This window comes from Condylura cristata, unplaced genomic scaffold (assembly GCF_000260355.1).
Source record: "Condylura cristata isolate star-nosed mole 26May11 unplaced genomic scaffold, ConCri1.0 scaffold00017, whole genome shotgun sequence".
Lineage (NCBI taxonomy): Eukaryota > Metazoa > Chordata > Mammalia > Eulipotyphla > Talpidae > Condylura > Condylura cristata.
The window spans coordinates 41,005,168-41,025,417 of NW_004567118.1; the positions used below are offsets into that span (position 1 = coordinate 41,005,168).

A 20,250-nucleotide genomic window follows, 5' to 3' on the forward strand; every position below is an offset into this window, starting at 1 on the left:
CTGTATTCCCATATTGTAATATTGAGCTTCCTCAAAACATTGATGGCTTTATCTGTTGGAGGAGCCAGGAAGGATTTTATCTGATGCTTCCAGTATAATTAATAGCAGAACATTTTAGATCAGCTTTAAGATGTCTATTTCTTTTCTCCTTCTTCTTCTTCTTCTTTTTTTTTTTTTTTGTAAAACACTTTCTTTTTTCTTACATGCACTTAGAATTGGGGTGCAGGCCAAATATGAAGGGGTAGTTAGAGGATTCACTAGAGACAGAGTGGGCAGCAGAACAGGCAGATTGACCAAGTACACTGCTGAGGGGAGCAGTGGGCAGGCCAGGAGATGGTCTGCCTCGCGTGTGGATCACCTCCGGGGCTGGGGATGGAACTTGCACTGAAGTGGCCATCACCAAGCAACAGTGCTGCACTCCAACCTGCTGCACCACCAGGGAAGGCCTAAGATATCTATTTCTTAACTTCCTAAGTCCAGTATCTAGTGGAAATTTATACATAAGTTTTCCAATTCTTCTGTGGAGTTGGATAAGTTTGAAGTATTTGTTCATTTTCATCTTCTTCTTCCACCTCTTTTGTGCCCTGTGATCTTTCTGGTCAGTAGTTTGGTCCTCTGTGTGGTCTAGTCTGTTCTCCTACCTTCCTTGAGTTTTTTTTTTTTTTAATCTCCTCTGTTGATATTTTTGAATCATGAAACTCCCCTATTTTCTTGTTTTCATCCATCTTCAGTCTCTAATTTTTGTTCAATAATTGTATTACGCATGACATCCTTTTCCTCCTGTATTTCCTTTTATCTCTTTATCATGCAATTTTGAACTTCTTATCGGATAGGAACAGAAGCTTTTCCATAACTTTGTGTTTGGATTTGGAGAATTGTTCCCTTCTTGTGGTGTCATGTTGCCGAGTGTTGCAACTTTTTGTTTGTCCACTTTGCTATTTTAGGTCTTCTCCCCAGAAGTCTGCATTTTCTAGCAGAGTCAGTGGGGAGCTTCAAGGGAAGACTGAGAGCACATGCAGAGAAGTGCCTGCTGCTCCTGCCTGACTCCTCATTCTGGCCACAAGCAACAGGGTGCCCTGTGGTCAAAAGGCTTTGCCACTGTGTTTGCTTGGAGTGTCTGCTACACATATTGGGGATTCAGTTCTAAATTACAATGAAATATGACTTAAACCTGAGATAATGGCATATATTAAAAATCCCCCCAACAAGTGCTGGAAACCCTATTATTTGTTGGTGGTAATGCAAACCACTTTGGAACACAATATGAAGTTACCTTAAGAAATTAGAATGCAAATATCATATGACCTAATAGTTACATTTGCAAGCATCTACCTGAAGAACATGAAGACATAGTATCATAAAATTATATGCTCTAACAATTTTATTGCAGCATTATTTACAATAGCTAGGATGGAAACATCCTAAATGCCCACTGACAGAGGCTCAAGTCAAGAATATACAGTATGTTTATATATATTATTCACCATAAAGAAAAACAAAATACTGCCATTTACAGAATATAGGGGCAATTGAGGGAAAATATGTATTTGTAAAGCAAGTTGGAATGACAAAGAAATATTGGATCGTTACATAATGGGTGATTTGACATAGTAAAATATTTATAAAAACTAGCAAATACTAATAAAGAAAGTGAGGTTTCTGAGATTAATAGGAATGGCAAAGGGGAAAAAGGTCAAAGGGGAATAAGGGGTGGTGACAGGAAAAATAATGCTAAAGCATTTGGGTTTCCTAACTGCATGCTCAATTTGTGCTCCATAGCTAGTCCAGGAAGACCACGGCCAGTAGCAAGGCTGATGCAATTTCTCAGTGAACCCTGTGGTCAGCTGCTTCACCTTTGCAAAACTTCTTTAACCAGGGGCTTTCAGGAAAACAGTATTTCAGAAGTTGCCTCTCCTTATGCCAGTCCTTGTAACTGGACTCTTTTTTTGCATGTTTCCTCCAAGGAATTGATGGGTTGGGCTTTACTCTAATGCATTCTGGTGTCATTCTCCATTGTCAATATCATTTACATTTTGTGATGTGTAGACCTCATCATTTTTGCATTCCCATCATATAATACTCTATTGTATGTAATAGGCAGTCTGAAAATGCCTATTTTCATCTGGGGTTCCCCCAATGTGCTCACAAATTGTGATAAATTAAGCTACATAATTTAAGTTTTACCACCAATACAGTTCCCTCCCTTCCCCCCACCAGAGACTTTTGGCTAACTGAGCAGTCACGTATAGATGGTTACTTTAGTTCACATGGTTTTAATTCTGAATGTCTTATTCTTGCATTTCTTGACAAGATTGTAGAGACAGTACTCTCTACCCATCAGATGAAGATTTGGTCTCACTGGCCTCATATCTGTTCTACCTCAAGCCATATCTGAAAGATGCACAATGAAGCATGCATAGAATTAGACTGGGTCCCCTCGCTGTACCCCTGCTAAATGTGAATATTTCATAGGATCTGAACAAGTCAGCATAGTTATACACTTTATTTTGCCATAAATGATTTATTAGCCACATGTTTAAATTCTTTCTAGACTTTGCTGGACAAGTCTTGTTTTGTTTGTAAGTTAAATAATTAGTAAAATCATCTTATACTTTTGGCAGTGCAGAACTTCAAACAAATTAAAATTTTAGAAACCCAGATTAATCCAGATGTGAGTGCCTTTCTAATTTATGTTCCATTAAACCTTAAACAGAGAGTTGGGGTGTAGGGTAAAAAAAAAAAATCACAGGTTCATATGAGTAAAGCAAGGTAAAACAGACAATGTAAATCAATTTTTGTTCATTTTATACAAAAAGAACTGTGATAATAGATGTGAGTTTGAAAAGGTGTTGAAATGTGTCCTCCCCCCAACAGTTGCCCCTCCCCCCATGGTTCACATAGGGCTCAGTGTAAAGTCACAGTAGGCTTTCTTTTCCTCAGCGTTGCTGGCATTTAATACAAATCTGAAATTACTAAGTCTATATTTAATTTATCTTTATTTAAATTTTTTTCCATTTCCAGAATCACACAGACTATTCTGCATTTTGCCTCAGAAATCTGATTTACAGTTTGACAACTGTGAGTGATTTTTTCTCCATATAGATATACTTTTGGGCAAACTGTCCATTTTCCTTTGCTCAGACTGATAGCAGATTCTAGGAGGCTCACTGGAGAAGGAATCAGGGTACATGTAGACATCCAGACGCTGGGTTTCTATGTTTTCTGCATCCTGATGACTAGACATGCCATATGTAACTCATTTAGATTGCTGAGAAATCAGAACTGAAGCAAATTCTCAAGCCCCCTCAGCAACATAGATAAGGGTATGACAAAAGCTTCAATCTACCATCCCAGAGATCTCTGAGTGGGATGGTGAAGGAGCTTGCCTGGAGACACTTATCAACTACCATGTGGAGTTTTCTGAAAATTTGCAGCATGAACTAATGCAGAGTGATGGATTAGAGAAACACTAATCTCGACAGGTAGCTTACAGGGGCTGTTGCACTCAAGTAAACCCCTTCACGCCCTGCATTACTATATTTTGTGTTATTTTCCACTATACAACAGTAGGTCTTTCTTACTGGCCAGTAAAACTTCTTAACAGTTCTCAGGTAGACATTTGTATATTTCCAAACTCTCTGCAGTGAACATTTTATTAAGTGATAGAAAAAGCCATCCATCCTGGGGACAGCATGCAGGAGAGGATGCTCAGATGATGACCCAACAGGTCTGTGGGGATTAACTGTAGCATGGTATCCTGCTGAAATGAATTGCCCCATGGCACCGGAGATTCTGAAGTTTCATTACTTTATCAGAGTATCCAGTAAATCAAAAAGCTTCATTTGCATATCAGTAGCACCTCCTCACCACAGGTAAGGAGTGTGAAATATTCAAGGTCCATTACCTGTAGTTGTTAAAGGCTGGTTCGCAGAGATGTGGCTGTACCTGTGGGAGAGGCTGGTCCCAGAGCAACCCACAGGAAACACACTGATACTTTATAAGTCCATCATATTTGTTTCTCTGCATGGTGTATACCATACTGATGACATTTCTTAGCTTTACAAGTCATTAGAAGTGCCAGAGAAAGATTGTGAATCCAGAAAAGTATATCATTAGTATATATTTTAGAACTTTCACACTAGTACGAGTTAGAACACGGGATATTTAGTTATTTCTCAAAACTAAAGACACATTTTCAAATGTAGAATCTCTTGTTAAAAATGATTTAAAAATCATTTTTGCACTGCTTATAAGATTAGAGGCAGTATAACAGGAAGATTACCCAGGACTAGTTAACTCTCAGGTAGAATCTAGGAGGGTTTCCTATTTAAAAACTAGCTGGAAGCCTCAGTACTGGGTGATCACTAATCTTGTCATTAAAGCCAGAAAAGACTGAGAAACTGTGACAAATTGGAAGACATTAAGGAGAGACAATGACATGTAATGTGGGGTGCTGGAACAGAAAAAAGGAGGTTTTGGAAAAACGGGAGAATCTCATCAAAGTTAAGTTTATTATTTCATTCATACTATACCAATGTTAATATCTAAGTTTTGATCAAAGTACCGTAATATTGGAGGATGTTAACTAATAACAAGAGAAAATGAATAGAAAGCAGATGGGAATGCTGGTAACAGGGATGTGCCCACCTATACACACTGGTGCCACTGCCCATGTTCCCGTTCCTCAGAGCCATCTGTAACCATGTCTTTCCTCCTGAAAACACACTCACCACTCGGTCCCTTCCCGCCAGCTTTAGCAAACCAGTGTCGCTGTCAATAGTACCTCCCAGTGAGAAAATTAAAACATGTCTTCGAGTGTCAGCTCTTATTATGAGAGCCTTGTTAAGTGTCAGAACACAGGAGAAATTTTGTTTTCATATTTGTTTTTATTGGAAGTATATTGCATTGAACTTAGGTTTCTGGTGTGCATCCTAATTAACCAACAGCTGTGTACACTAAGTACACTAAGTCTAATTCTGTCCTTCACCAGTGGATCCCTTTCACCTGAATTACCCACCCTGTCCCCTTCTCTGTTCCCTCTGGGAATCATTAATTCTAAAATTGTATTTTTGTTTTTTAGTTGTTTTCTCTTCATACCTATGTATCAGTGGAATCATATGGTGTTTGCCTTTCTCTGTCTGATTTAAGCAAGCATAGTACAGCCTCTAGATCCATTAATGTTGCAAATGGCAGGCCATCTTCTTTTAGCTGAGTAGTATAATAGTATTCCACTGTTTACATCTCAGCTGTTGCCATTCTTTCTGCAGTCATCTGTGGATGGTACTTAAGTTGTTTCCAAATTTTAGCTTTTGTAAGTAATGCTGCAATGAATATCTGTGTATGGGGGTGGAGCGCATGTTATCTCTTCAATTAGTTTAGTTTTATATTTTATATTTTTGGGTAAGTACCCAATATCTATTTATATCTATCTATCTATCTATCTATCTATAGAATTTTCTCTTTTTTTTCTTATTTATTTATTTATGCATACAGAACTGGGGTATAAGTCAGAGGTGTGGGGGTAAGAGGATTCACCAGAGACAGAGTAGGGAGTAGAACAGGCAGATGGACTAAGTACATTGCTGAGGGGAGCGGTTGGCAGGTCAAGAGTGGCCTGCTGCACTGTGTTTTCACCTCCCTGGCCAGGGAACAAACTCGTGCTGCAGTGGCTGCTGTAGCTTCATGGGCTGTGCTTTAACCTGTTGCGCCACCAGGGAGGGCCCAGGATTTTCATTTTAATTTTTCTTGAGGAATTTTTGTACTTCAGACTTTTTTAAATTTTTAAAAAATATTTATATATTTGTGCATACAGAATTGGGGTACAAGCCAGAGGTGCAGGGGTGGTGAAAGAATTCACCAGAGACAGAGCGGGAAGCAGAGCAGGGAAATCGATAAAGTACACTGCTGAGGGGAGCAGCGGGCAGGTCAGGAGAGGTCTGCTGTGCCATGTGGATCACCTCCAGAGCAGGCGGGGATCTAACTCTTGCATAAGTAGCTTTAGCTTCTTAATGCTTCTTAGAGCATTAAGGGAGGACCCAGAATTTCTTTTAATAAATATATTGTCATATTAAATATTGTTCCCAAAATGATATTATTTTCTAGGTATGGAAAATTTGCAAATTATGATTTCCAGAATGTATTTATTTATTTATTTATTTTTATTTATATATTTTAATTTTATAACAGTTTATTTTTACATCATTTTGTACATTTTTTTTCCCATCTCAATTGTAATCCCTGCGGATTTCCCAATTTCCAGAATGTTTTTAAACTTATTTCCCAATTTTTATGTTGCATAATTTAAAAATAAGAGAATTCAATATGAGAAAAGTAAATTTAAATTCAACTTCACAGTTCTATTAACTTGGAAGTGCAAAATTTATCAACAATCGCCCTAATTCTTTTTCTCACATTGGGTAAAACAAGCCAAATGAGGGGCCTCCCTGGTGTTGCAAGGGATTAAATCTTAGCACTATCAAGCTTTTGGCAGCCACTACAGCACAGGTCCAATTTCAGGCTGGGGAGCTGACCCACATGGCGAGGCAGACCTCGCCTCTCTCACCAGCTGCTCCCCTCAGCAGTGTATTTCAGTACATCTGCCTGTTCTGCTCCCCATTCTGTCTCTGGTGAATCCTCTCACTACACCGCTTCCCCTGCACCTCTGGCCTGTACTGCAGTCCTTATATGCATAAATAAATATTAAAAAAAAAAGAAAAACAAGCCACACTGATTTATGGTCTTTATCTGTTTTCTCACTGATCTGAGGAACTCCTTATCACTCTCTGACTGGGCTCTCTCAACTTCCCTGTTGCCCTGTCAGTATTCTCTGCATTCCCTCCCTGCATACTGCTCACCTTGTCTGTCTCCTCCTTGCCACATTAGATTGCAAATCATTCTTGGAGATGTCTGTTTCTCCCTGAGGGTATAAGTGCCTACAGGGCTGTGCTGTTACCGCCTTTCTTTCTTTCTCTTTTTTTTTAAAGATTGATTTATTTATGCATATAGAAATGGGGTACAGGCCAGAGGTGCAGGGGTGGCGAGAGCATTCACCAGAGACAGAGTGGGGAGCAGAACAAGCAGACTGACGAAGTACACTGCTGAGGGGAGCAGCAGACGTTAGGAGAAGTCTGCCACACCATATGGATCACCTCCGGGGCAGGCGGGAATCGAACTCATTCAGAAGCAGCTTTAGATTCTCAGTGCTGTGCTCTAACCCGCTGCGCCACCAGGGAGGGTCTTTTCTTTGCTTTTAATAAAGGCAAATAACGCATAAATGACAGTAAAGATAATATTTCTAAGCACTAATGTGATAGCACAGTCTTGTTATCCACCTATTACATGAAGCACTTTCATTTTGTGGAATACCCACATCAGATTAAGGGGTCTTAAGCTAAAATCAAAGCAGTTAATGTAGGCGTCATTCCTTTACCTTGTATCTTTAGTGTGTATGATGTAATTATGAGGGTTTACATAATCTGGAATTTGAAACTATGATTTTCATAAATCCCATTTATATTTACATTCTACAGATTTTAAATATTTATTTCTTTATACCTTTTTTCCTGTTTTCATTTTCAAAAAAAAAGGAGCTGGTGGCTGGACCCCCCTTGTGTCAAATAAATACCAGTGGCTGCAGATTGACCTTGGAGAGAGAATGGAGGTCACAGCTGTGGCTACCCAGGGAGGATATGGGAGCTCTGACTGGGTGACCAGCTATCTCCTGATGTTCAGTGATGGCGGGAGGAACTGGAAGCAATATCGACGAGAAGAAAGCATCTGGGTATGTTCCTTTATTTAAAACAGTGTGTTAAACTGTGAATTACACAGCTCTAAATGTTATTGCGAATTACTAGATCAAGTACAGAAACAGCCTCCTAAATTATTTGAAAATTTTGTAAGTAAATATGACCCATGTGGTGTTTTAAAACAAACGATCCATATATAATTTATGAAATAAATATAAGTGAAATACTTTTATAATGTGGTGATATACTGAAAATGTCTTTTCATGATTCTTTTAAATAATGCAATCTAGGGAATGAATAAGTCACAACCTACTTTTTTTGTGTTCTATAGCATAGTATTACCTTGGCATTTTTAATAAAGTAAGTTTATTTTCTTATGTCCTCTAAGTGAAATTTCTGAAAAATCCTGAACATTAAGAATACATGAAATGGGGACTCTCCCTATGGGGAGTCTGTTGAGGGACTAAGCTTTTAACCCCACAGGAACTTGAGTCCTATGTGAGCCCTTTTATTTCAGAGGTTATAGATCTTTTGGAATTCAACAAATTTAAAGTATTTTCAATCAGTAACATGGTTTCTACTTTTTATACATATCCTTGCTTCTTTCCAAAGAAATAAATTGTGTTTACTTACATAGAAAAATATCACATATTTAGAATCTCTGGTCTTTAAATCATACTCTATAATTCTGAATGTGAGGTTCGAGAAATAGCTGTGCAAACATTCGCACAGTATTTGGATTTGACTGATGGAGGGAAGTTGTCAGGTGAAAAAACTGCTTTGTTCTCCTTATTAAAAATAGAGCTTAGATGACTGCCAGGGGGAAGGAGGGTTAATATTTAATGGAAACAGTTTCAGTTGGAGAAGATAACGTTCTGGTGATGACCAGAGGTGTTGGTTACACAACAATGTGAATGTGAATGTGAATGTGAATGTGAATGTGAATGCCCTAGAACTCTACAGTTAAACATGGTGAAAGTGGTAAATTTTATGCTGCATGTATTTATGATGCTAAAAAATATACAGGCTAACTTCCATTTATGCTAGAATGGAGGCTGTTTAGCGTTTTTTCCCTTTATTGCCTGGGTGGGAAGAGAAGCATTCTGCTAAAAGGCTGTTACTTCTTAGCAAGTAGCTTATCTGTCAAAGTAACAGGCAACAGAATCATCATATTCATTGGGTAAAAAATAACTTTCATTTGAATTTCTTTTAGAACTCTGATATTATAACAGTATATTTTTTTCTATTATTTATTTTATTATTTAAAAAATATAATGTACTTTTTTCTTGGATTGTTGTTAAGTTTTGGTCCATGTATGGTTTTTCCCCTTAGATGTGATCACTGTAGTTCCCACCACCAAAGTACTCATCGTCCATTACCATATTCTTTGTGTTCTTCTCCCACTTATTTTCACCCTTACACACCCCTTTTTCCTCCCTTCTGAATGCCTCACATCTATGGTCAGCTTTGCTTTTGTCTGGTGTTTGGTTTGGGTTTTTCTGTATTATACATATAAGTAAAACCATCCAATATTTATCTTTTTTCCTCCTGATTTATTTAACATCAACCTTTTCAGCACCATCCATGTTGCATCAAACATGAGTTTATTTCTTTTTTTGATTGTTGAGTAGTTTTCCATTTAGCATATATATATCTTCTTAGTTCACTTGTCTGTTTTGTAGAATGCAGATTTTTGTTTTATGTTTTTTTTTTAGTTGGTGTTTCTATGTTTCTGGGTAGTTTCCTAGGAGTGGAACCCTTGGACCAGTTTGCATTCACAGTGTAGGAGGGTTCCTTTTTCATCAGCATTTTTTGTTTGTAATTTTTTAAATATGAGTCATTCTTACCTGCATGAGATGGTATCACATTGTATTGTTGGAGATTCATTTTCTTTCTGTGGTCTGAGAATGTGAATGTCAATGCCCTAGAATTCTGCACTTCAACATGGTGAAAGTGGTAAATTTTATGCTGCATGTATTTTATATACTAAAAAATGTACAGATTAACTTCCACATTCACCTGAGGAGTGGCTTGGACATTAGAATTTTCCTTTCCTCCTGTTGTTTGCTTTAGGTTTTGTTCTACTGTGGATGGACATCTAGTATGTGTGTGTTCCTCTCCTATTGTTATTGTCATCTACCAGCTGGTATGTAAAGTAGCTGAGGCCTTCCACAGAGAAGATCTGGGCATACAGTGTAGTGATTTTTCTGACTATCTGGACAAGCAATTGGCAGGTCTTATGGGGGGGGGTGTGGGGTAGGGAGGCCTTTGCTATTTTAGGGTCCTGACATGAGTCTGGGGTCTCACCAGTCAGTGTGGGTACTGAAGGCATCTTGTAGGAGATCACAGTAGGTCAAGGTGGGCACTGATGGAGACCTTTAGGAGGTTTTGATACCTCTGCTGGTCTGGGGATGAGGACATGGTGTCATGGAAGGTGGCAAGGTCTCTGGCCTCCCTGACACCCTTCCCAGTGCATGTCTAGGGTCTCACTGGTCTAAGCAGGCACTGGCAGGGTCCATTTAATTTTTAATCTCTGGAACTCTTACTGGTTCATTAATGAACATTGATATAATAGAATCAAAATTAGTTGTTTGTTTAATATTAGGTAAAAGATTAAAGTGGGAAGAAATTTGTGTGTATTTATAAGGCTGACTGATTGAAAGTTTCCAAACAAGCAGTTGCCTCCCAGGTTCTAGACCTTAGGGCCTGGGTATACTTGGGACCAACCTGTCTACCACACTATATTTATATATTTCTGTTTATTTTTTTTTCTTTTTGCATTTGGTATCCCTTCATGACACACAGTTCTCACTAGATTTAAACATGTTTTCAAGTCACAGGAAATAATAATGCAGAGCAAGCTGAGCACCTGCTCACAGTTGGTGACTTTAGGGTCGTCCCCATGATAGGCTGCCGGTGTCGTGTCACCCCAGTGACATCAGTAACTTGTAGCTAAAGAGCCACAACCTTTACTCTCAGGAGGAAAGAATGTGTTAACTCTTCCCCCAGAAGGCCGGTGTCCTTTAGAATGAGGTCAAACCAAGAACTTACTCTCTGTGTTAAACTTTTTTGTATATTCTTCCTAACCTGATTTTTTAAAGTATTCATGTTCCTCTGGATAGTCCTATTATACATGCTAACTCTAGTCTACTAATACATGTCAATGCTCTTTCATCTGTTGTTCCAAATTAAAAAAAAAAACAGTAAAATATTGATCACAACTTCCTACTTTAAGTAGAATTAGAATAATTAATTAATTAGTTAATTAATTAATTAATCACTTTAAATAAGACATGAGGTCTTCATGTTACCTTGGGAAAGTGTCCATATGCTCTGTAGTGGGAAGGCTAATTAATAATATGAAACACAATCTATGGCTCTCTAAATTTTCAAAAATTCTTAAATAGAAATGCAGCTGGCAACAGCATCCTTAACTCAGGGATTTGAGGGCTGTAGGATCAATCGCTCAAAGGTGAGCTATCCGAATGGACTGATTTTTAATGAATTATACTCTACTAGTTTTATGTTTCACATTGATTTTCTTTTCTCAGTGAGTGACAGCCTTTACCACTGAACTATATTTGTATCTGGAAATAACCAAATCAGTTAGTCAAATGTTGAGAATTTGAAATCCATTGAGAATTAGTATTTAAATGGAAATATGAGACTGTGTGTTAAATGACAGTAAAAGCCTGGCCACCTCTTCCAGAGGACACAGGATAGTATCTCATGTACAACTAAACATTCTCATTTGAAACATAGCAGAAGAGGATCCATGGTTTTAGCAGGTTAGAAGAACCTGTAGCAAATGTGTTCATTTCTTACAAGATGTGGATAACGCTGGTTTTCATTGGTCATTTATGAAGCCCCAGGGTTTCACAGTGCTGAGATCCATAGATGAAAATCTATCATTAGGCCCTCCCTGGTGGCACAAAGCACAGCACTATGAAGCTGTCACAGCCACTGCAGCACGAGTTCGATCCCTGGCCAGAGAGGTGGCATGGCAGATCTCTCCTGTTTCCCTGCTGCTCCCCTCAGCAGTGCATTTCAGTACATCTGCCTGTTCTGCTTCCTGCTCTGTTCTGGTGAGTCCTTTCACTCCACACACTTCTGGCCTATACTCCAATTCTCTATGTATAAATAAATAAATCTTTTAAAAAGAATCAATCTTTTCAAGTCCAGCCCAAACAAGTTAGAAAACCACACCCTGCTGAAGATCCTGTGATGAGATTGAAACTAGCAGTGCAGCAGATTGATGATCACTGAGTTAATCACAGTGACCCTCAATGTTTATTTTCTGATTGCTTCCCAGATAATCAATTATCAAAGATGTATATTGATAACACATGACTGTTAGATTTATTATTACAAAGTCATGAACAGGCTCTCGTAAATCGGTAGACTTAAGTCCAAGCCACTGTGAGCTGGGCTCTGAGTTCCCTTTGTGGTCTCTGGACCAAGATGGGGAGCAGTAAGGGACCTACCATCGTCATCTTGCTCTGAATCCTGGATTTGTGAGCATCTGGGTGGAGGGAGAAGCTGATGGCAGGTGGCTCAGCACTCTTGAGGGCACTGGAGCTACAGATCTCCACTCCTTTGTCCTCCAAGCCCCTTTGTCCTCATGGGTCACTATTGCATACCTTTCCAATCAGCCATATCAGATCTGCTCCAAATCTGTGTCCTCCACTGTGGTGGCTTGGGAACAGTGGGATGACCTCATGAAAGCAAGACCGATGTCCCTCTCTCTCATTGGGTGACCTGGCTCCTGGTGTTTGCCACATTTAGGCTCCTCCACTAACACCTGCCACTCTTGTCACCAGTGAGCCCCTGCTGTGCCACAGTGCCTTTCCTACAGCAATCCTTGGGGGTCTGCTTTCTTTGACTTTACTTCCCTCGCCTATCAAAGTACTCTTTGCTTTATCCTTCTATTCCATGTTTAGTATATATGCTGCCAAAGTGAACATTTTCCTCTTTCACTTGTCAATAAACATTTTACAGCTACCTTTTTCTTTGTATTTTTCTTTTTTCTCCATTTCCCCCTTATTGTGTCCTTCTATCTTTGGTGTTACAAATTATGGAAAATCAGCACCAAGCAGTCACCTGGGTAACTTCGGGAGTACGTTGCCGGTTTCTGGTTTGGTTATGACTTGATCTGGGCCTTCTGTGAATTGACTTCTGACATTTATTTCCTTATACTGGTTCAACATCTGGTCAGATATTCCAAATTGTCTGATGGCCTATGGTCAAAAGGCAAAAATGATCTGATGGGACATCTCCACCCACTCAACACTGCATGAGAACCCCTGGATTGCTGGGTGGAACCATTGTCCTCCCTCCTGGAATGGAGGGATGTTAGGAAGGCTTGTCAACAAATGTCTCTCTCAGTCTCTCCATTATCCTTTGCCTTCTTTCTCTTTCTCTGCTTTCCTCTCTGTAGACTTCTTATATTTCTCCTTCTGTGTTTCAGTCCACACAAAAGGCCCTGGTTTACTAAAGGTCCTGCCACTCAGCATGTGGCCCACGGATCACAGCAATCACCTTGGATCTTTATAGAAATACGGACTATCAGTTTCCACACCAATCTCATAAGACCCTGCATTATAACAAGTTTCCCAAAATTTCAAGGCAAGCAGGAATGCGAGAGACAGTGACCGATGACCCAATCCCATCTTTGGGAGCTAGCATTTTCCATCCAACTCTAGTTGTCGCAGTTGTATGGGATCGTGCCTTCTGCTGGAGGACTCAACTTGCACAGTCCATAGATTGGACTAGAAGATCCTTTATGTAACCGGACTTGAGGTAGCTTGCCCTAGGGCTCTGTGACTTCAAGACACCCTCATCTTTCCTGAGAGCTATTAACCTAATTGGCAAAGACCAGAGTGTTTTCTCTTCATTATCAATAAAGAACAATTAAGTGGATAAAGTGAGGCCTGTGTTTGAAAACTGTAATATTTCTTGAGTCTGCTCACTATGCATTAATTAAAGCTTTATTCTTTCTATTAAAAACTCATAAGAATGCTAATTAAAATTTTATACCCCTTATGTAGTCTATATAGGACTTACTATTTGAAAAACATTGACAACTTAGAATTTAAGAGAATTTATCATCCTTTGCAGGTTCTTGGTGTGAAAAAACATGCTACTAAGAGCAGTGGTAATATATATTTGAGAAAACTAAAATTATTTGAAATAAGTGTGAATTATCATTTAAATAATTTATTTATTTTTGCTTTGGAGAAATATTTTTTTTTTTAAGATTTACTTATTTATGCATATAGAACTGGGATACAAGCCAGAGGAGCAGGGACAGTAAGAGGACTCACCAGAGACAGAGTGGGGAGCAGAACAGGCAGATAGATGAAGTACACTGCTGAGGGGAGCAGTGGGCGGGTCAGGAGAGGTCTGCTGCGCCATGTGAGTCACCTCCCTGGTGGGGGAATCGAATTTGTGCTGAAGTGGCTGCAGCCCGCTTCATAGTGCTGTGCTTTAACCTGTTTCACCACAGAGACCCCCCTGCCAAATATTTATCTTTAGACCCATTGGCGAGAATAAAATAAAAACAGCAAACCACTTGAAACTTTTTTCAGCCTTTGGATAACCAACGCAGCAGAAAACCAAGCAGATGTTTGTTCAGTGAATATTGTATTGAAAGAGACACAAAAATCTTACTGTGCTCCAAAAGAACAACAAAGATGGCTGCAAAGATTAAGAGTAGAAATAACAGGGAAATATTGGAAGCATGATTTGGGGGGTTATATTCATTCTATCTGCAGTGCTTTACTTATCTAATGGAAAGCTGACTTGCATATGATAAAATATCCACCGTCTTACATACAAACTTTACATATATGTGTGTCTTTTGGGGGGCATATGTTAGATATATTGTGTAATCAAAAACATAATAAAAATTTTCATTGCAGGTTTAATTGGCTACCTAAATTTCTTTATTATGGTTACTTTGTATAAGTAAAAAAACCCAAAAACCCGTCCGGAATTTTTTTTTTTTAAAGATTTATTTATTTGTGCATACAGAACTGGGGTACAGGCCAGAGGCTCAGGGGCGGTGAGAGGCCTCACCAGAGACAGAGTGGGGAGCAGAACAGGCAGATCGACGAAGTACACTGCTGAGGGGAGCAGCGGGCGGGTCAGGAGAGGTCTGCCACGCCATGTGGTCACCTCCGGGGCAGGCGGGAATCGAACTCATGCGGAAGCGGCTTTAGATTCTCAGTGCTGGGCTTTAACCCGCTGCGCCACCAGGGAGGGCCCGTTTGTGATTTTTTTAAAGAATTATTTATTTATGCATAAAGGAACTTGAGTATAGGCCAGAGGTGCAGGGTGTGAGAAAATTCACCAGTAACAGTGGGAAGCAGAACAGGCAGAGGTATTGAAATACACTGCTAAGGGGTGCAGCTGGCAGGTCAGGAGAGCTCTGCCACACCATGTGGGGCAGCTCCCTGGCTGGGAATCAAGCTCGTGCTGCAGTGTCTGAGGATAGCTTCACAGTGCTGCTCATTAACTTGTTGCACCACCAGATAGGGCCCCCATTTATGATCTAAAATACAAAGGAATAGTAGTGGCAAATAGCTTAATTAAAAAAAAAAAAAACCTGGATGAGAGATAAGAAAGGGTTTGTAAGGAAGTAAACTTTCTGGCTCTGCTAGGTGTGTTTTGTTTTAATTCTAGTCATTTAAAATGTGGGGTTTTTTTTGGCGCAACGGGTTAGCCACAGCACTGCAAGCTGGCCATAGCCACTTGAGTGCGAGTTCAGTCCCCTGCTCTGGACCTGACCCACGTGGCGCAGCAGACCTCTCCTCTCTCACCCTTTGCTCCCCTCAACAGTGTACTTCATCAATCTGCATGCTCAGCTCCCTACTCTCTCAGGTGAATCCTCTCACCATCCCTACACCTCTGCCCTGTACCCCAGTTCTGTATGCATAAATAAATAAACCTTAAAAAAATATGTTCGTTTATTTAAGGTTTAGGTTCATACGTGAACATCTGATAAGTTGACAACTCATAGGCACTCAACACATATTATGTAGGATGTTGCACAGAAGGGCTAGAGGGTTAGCATTGGCATATTCTAGGCTCAATGATTCCAAGTTTGCCTCTGAGACTTGTTTGCTTGCTTTTTAGCAGAATGTGAACAACATTTCAATGATTTCATACCCATCAGTTCCATATACTCCACTTTCTTGGGGTCACAGCCATCTCCTTCCTAACTATCCACCTCATCGATCCGTGTAGCAGCGACTTTGTGCCCTGGGCTGCCTTGTTGATTGTACTTAGTATCGTGGACTGAAATTGCATTTTATCTGTGTGCCTCCCCTTCTTGGGCTTTGAGAGCCATTAGATCAGAGATTGATCTGCCCAAAGGGCCAGATCTATTACAATTTTTCAATAAAGGGCTGTTGGGTTAAATTAAGGAAAAGCTGCTGTTCTAAAATAGATCTTAACCAGATGGGTAGTTAAGGCATACAGAAAGTTTAAGCTACCGTGCAATGCTACTTACGTGATGGGAGAGGATTGAAGCCAATTCTAAGTGTAGTCTAAGAGGCTTAGTGCTTCTTCCCCCACAAAACTGTGCAGAATGAAACCTTATTAAACTGAGGAGAGAAGTAGTCCCATTTGCCCTTAATTGCAGGTCTCAGTGAAAATAGAGATAAACGCTAGATTTGATCTATCAACAAAATCTCATAGCAGCTGAAATGGTTGAAAGGGAGAGCAGGCTGGGCCTCCTGAGTTGGAACCATAAAGTCACAGATGGCTCCCCATAGGCAGGAATGCCGTGAGGATGCTGTCATGGTCTCAGGTCAGGGCTGGCTGCTCTTTGTGCCCAACCGACTTCCTTCCCTCTCTGACTCAGAACCTTTCTTGACCTGAGACCTTCACTCTGGCTAAGACCGTTTACACTCTCACTTCCTGTTGTAATTCTAGACTTTTCATTTCTTGCTTAATTCTTACTTATCTTTCATATATTTATTCATTTTGTGCCTATTTCAATCAGTTCTGGAAACTGGCTTGTTTATCTCTATGTCTTTTGTGCCAACTTCATGGTGTACAAAAATGATTTTGCTTAATTGCATTGCCACAGTACAAAGTTGAAAGGAAGAGATGTAGTGACCAGAAAATTTGATATATATGAAAAGAGAAATAAGAAATTTTGAGACATACTACAAATGACAACTTTATTTTTCTTATAAGAAATGGTTACTGGGTGCCCACCTGTTGACACAGGGGTTAAATCTCTACTACCATGCTATCACCAGACACTCAGCAGTCATCCCTGGCCAGGAGCTGACCCACATGCACAACCTCTCCTGTCTCACCCACTGCTCCCCTCAGCAGTGCATTTCAATTCCCCACTCTGTCTCTGATAAATCCTTCGCCACCCCCTACCCCCTAGACTCCAGATCTTCTGACCTAGACTCCAGATCTTGTATACATAAATAAATAAAATAAAAAGAACGAAATGGTTACTGAAGCAGTGATACTAGAACATGTGGAAGTTAGGATCATTTTTTTTTAGTTAAAGATATATTTTATTTATTCACACAGAACTGGGGTATAGGCTAGAGATGCAGAGGATGAGAGGATTCACCAGAGACAGACTGGGGAGCAGAACAGGCCAACTGAAGAAGTACACTGCTGAGGGGAGCAGCGGGCGGGTCAGGAGGTCTGCCATGCCATGTGGGTCACCTCCGGGGCGGGTGGTAATTGAACTCATACAGAAGTGGCTTTAGCTTCTTAGTGCTGTGCTTTAACCCACTGGTCACCAGGGAGGGCCATGGATCTTTTACTTTTTAATTCATAAACAGGAATATAACTAGAATGTGACAGTAGTGGGGGAGATAGCTTAAAGGTAATTATTTAAATTTATATTTATATTATTTATTTTATTATTTACATATAAATATATTATTTATAATTTGGTGCTCTTTGAGAGCACAAAAATAATGCTTCTTTTTGTTTTAAGCATGGTAGTGTTCATGTGAAGTGCCAGGCAAACCACAAATTCTACAACTTGCACACACAACATAAATATACAGAACTCACACACACAATATGCTCTGACTAGGAAAGTCCTGGACCTATGATTTTGACATAAGAAATGCAAGTGATTTGGAGCCAGTCTAAATGGAGTCTTGAGAAGGTAGCCCACAGCGAAGGCAGAAGTGGAGTGCTTCACATACAGCTTGGTTTGCTGTTCTTGAAAACTCCTGTGGCTTATGTGCGCGGAGTTAGGACAATTTTCTGCCTCTGTTGGAGACATAGCTTATAGATTTGTATAAACTTAAGCAATAATGAAATAAGTAACACAGTTTTACAATAAAAGGATGACAGGCCTTGGGCATTTAAAAATAAATACATTAATACCACTGCCTCAAGACTCTTGAGATAATGAGAATCTATGATCAGCAAATCTCAAACTTTCAAAGAAAGCCAAGGTATTAGTTGGGAAGTTGAATGACTTTCAAAGATGTTTAAAGGTCTCAGACTGAGAGAAATACTTTGAATTCCCACCAATAGTACACAAGGACTCCAGTTTCTCTTCATCCTTACCCAGTTACTATTTTTTAATAATATGTCTACTTTTCCATGCATATTTTTTAATAATATGTCTATTTTTACATGCGTATTTTCATGTCATTTGTAATTTTCATGAGCTTCCCATAACCAAATCACATGTGCCATCACCATAATCCAGTGCATTTCCCTCCCCCCACTGTTTTTGATCCCATTCCCCACTCCACCCTGTAAAATGTCTCTGGTATATAGGTACTCATTATTTTCTCACCTGGTCCATTATACTCCTGCTACGAGTGAAACCGTCCGGTATTTTTTCTTTTCTTTCTGGCTTATTTCACTAAGCATGATCTTTTCCAGCTCCATCTATGTTGCTGCAAAAAGCATGTGTTTATCTTTTTTGGTTGCTGAGTAATATTCCATTGTGTATATGTACCACATTTTTTTAAATCCAGTCATCCACTTTTGGGCATTTGGGCTGTTTCCATGTCTTTCCAATTGTGAATAAGACAGCAATAAACATGGGGGTGCAGGTATCTCTTTAAATCAGTGTTTTTGTGTCTTTTGGGAAGATATCTAGGAGTGGGATTGCAGGGTCATATGGAAGCTCCATGTTTAGCAGTTTGAGGAACCTCCAAACATTTTTTCCATAGTGGTTGTACTAGCTTGCATTCCTACCAGCAGTGCAGGAGAGTTCCTTATTCTGCATATCCTTGCCAGCATTTGTTGTTGCTAGTTGTTTGAAGATGTGCCATTCTCACTGGGGTGAGGTGGTATCTCATTGTGTTTTTAATTTGCATCTCCCTTATTACGAGTGATGTTGAACATTTTTTCATATGATTGTTGGCCGTCTGCATTTTGTCTTTGGGGAAGTGTCTTTTTAGCTCTTCTGCCCATTTTTTGATGGGGTTGTTTAATTTTGTTGAGTTTCATCAGTTTTTTGTGTATCAATCCTTTATCACTTGTTTTGCGTGAGAAAATTTTTTCCCAATTAGTGGGATGTCTGTTTGTTTTGTGTAATATCTCTTTTTCTGTACAGCTCTTTAACTTGATGTAGTCCCATCTATTTATCCTTTCCTTCACTATCATTGCATTGAGTGCTCTATCTTCAAAGATGTTGCTGAAGTGTATGTCCTGTAGTGTTTGGTCCATCTTTGCTTCCAGGTATTTTATGGTTTCTGCTCTTATGTCTAGTGCTTTAATCCACTTTGAGTTAATTTTTGTGTATGGTGTGAGCTAGTAATCTAGTTTCATTTTTTTTGCATGTAGCTTGCCAGTTTTTCCAGCACCGTTTGCTGAACAAACTTTCTTTGTTCCATTGTATCTTCTTTGCTGCTTTGTCAAATATAAGGTGCCCATAAGTCTGTGGGTTTATATCTGGGTTTTCTATCAGAATGCACTGGTCTTTATGTCTGTTCTTGTTCCAGAACCATGCAGTTTTGAGTATTATGGCTTTGTAATATAGCTTGAAGTTTGGGGTGTAATGCCTCCATTCTTGTTCTTCTTAGTGAAGAGGGTTTTGGCAATTTGAGGTCTTTTGTTTCATATGAATCTGATAAATATTTTTTCTATTTTTTTGAAGAATGTCATTGAGACTTTTATTGGGATGGCATTAAATCTGTTTATTGCTTTTGGCAGGATGGCCTTTTTGATGATGTTAATTCTCCTGATCCATGAGCAGGGGATGTCTTTCCATTTTATGGTGTCTACTTCTATTTCTTTTAACAACGTTTTGTATTTTTCTTTTTATAGGTCTTTTACCCCTTTTGTCAAGTTGACTCCCAGGTATTTGATTCTTTTTGTTTTAATTGTAAAGGGGATCTTTTTTTTTTATTATTTTATTTCTGCTTCTTCTGATTGGTTGTTTGTGTATAAGGAAGCCTCTGACTTTTGTGTGTTGATTTTATATCCTGCTACCTTGCTAAACTGGTGGATGGTTTTGATTAGTTTCTCTGTGAAGTTTTTAGGGTGTTCCAT

At 39.4% G+C, this 20,250-nt stretch overlaps 1 protein-coding gene across 1 annotated transcript in view; it reads left to right on the forward strand.

Annotated features, from left to right (window-relative positions):
* The window catches only part of LOC101629086 (contactin-associated protein-like 3), a 191,916-nt gene that overhangs the window by 41,504 nt on the left and 130,162 nt on the right, over positions 1–20,250 (forward strand). The window contains exon 3 of the mRNA XM_012726558.1: positions 7,587–7,780. Coding sequence (XP_012582012.1) covers positions 7,587–7,780 — 194 coding nt within the window. The remainder of the gene's footprint in view (positions 1–7,586; positions 7,781–20,250) is intronic.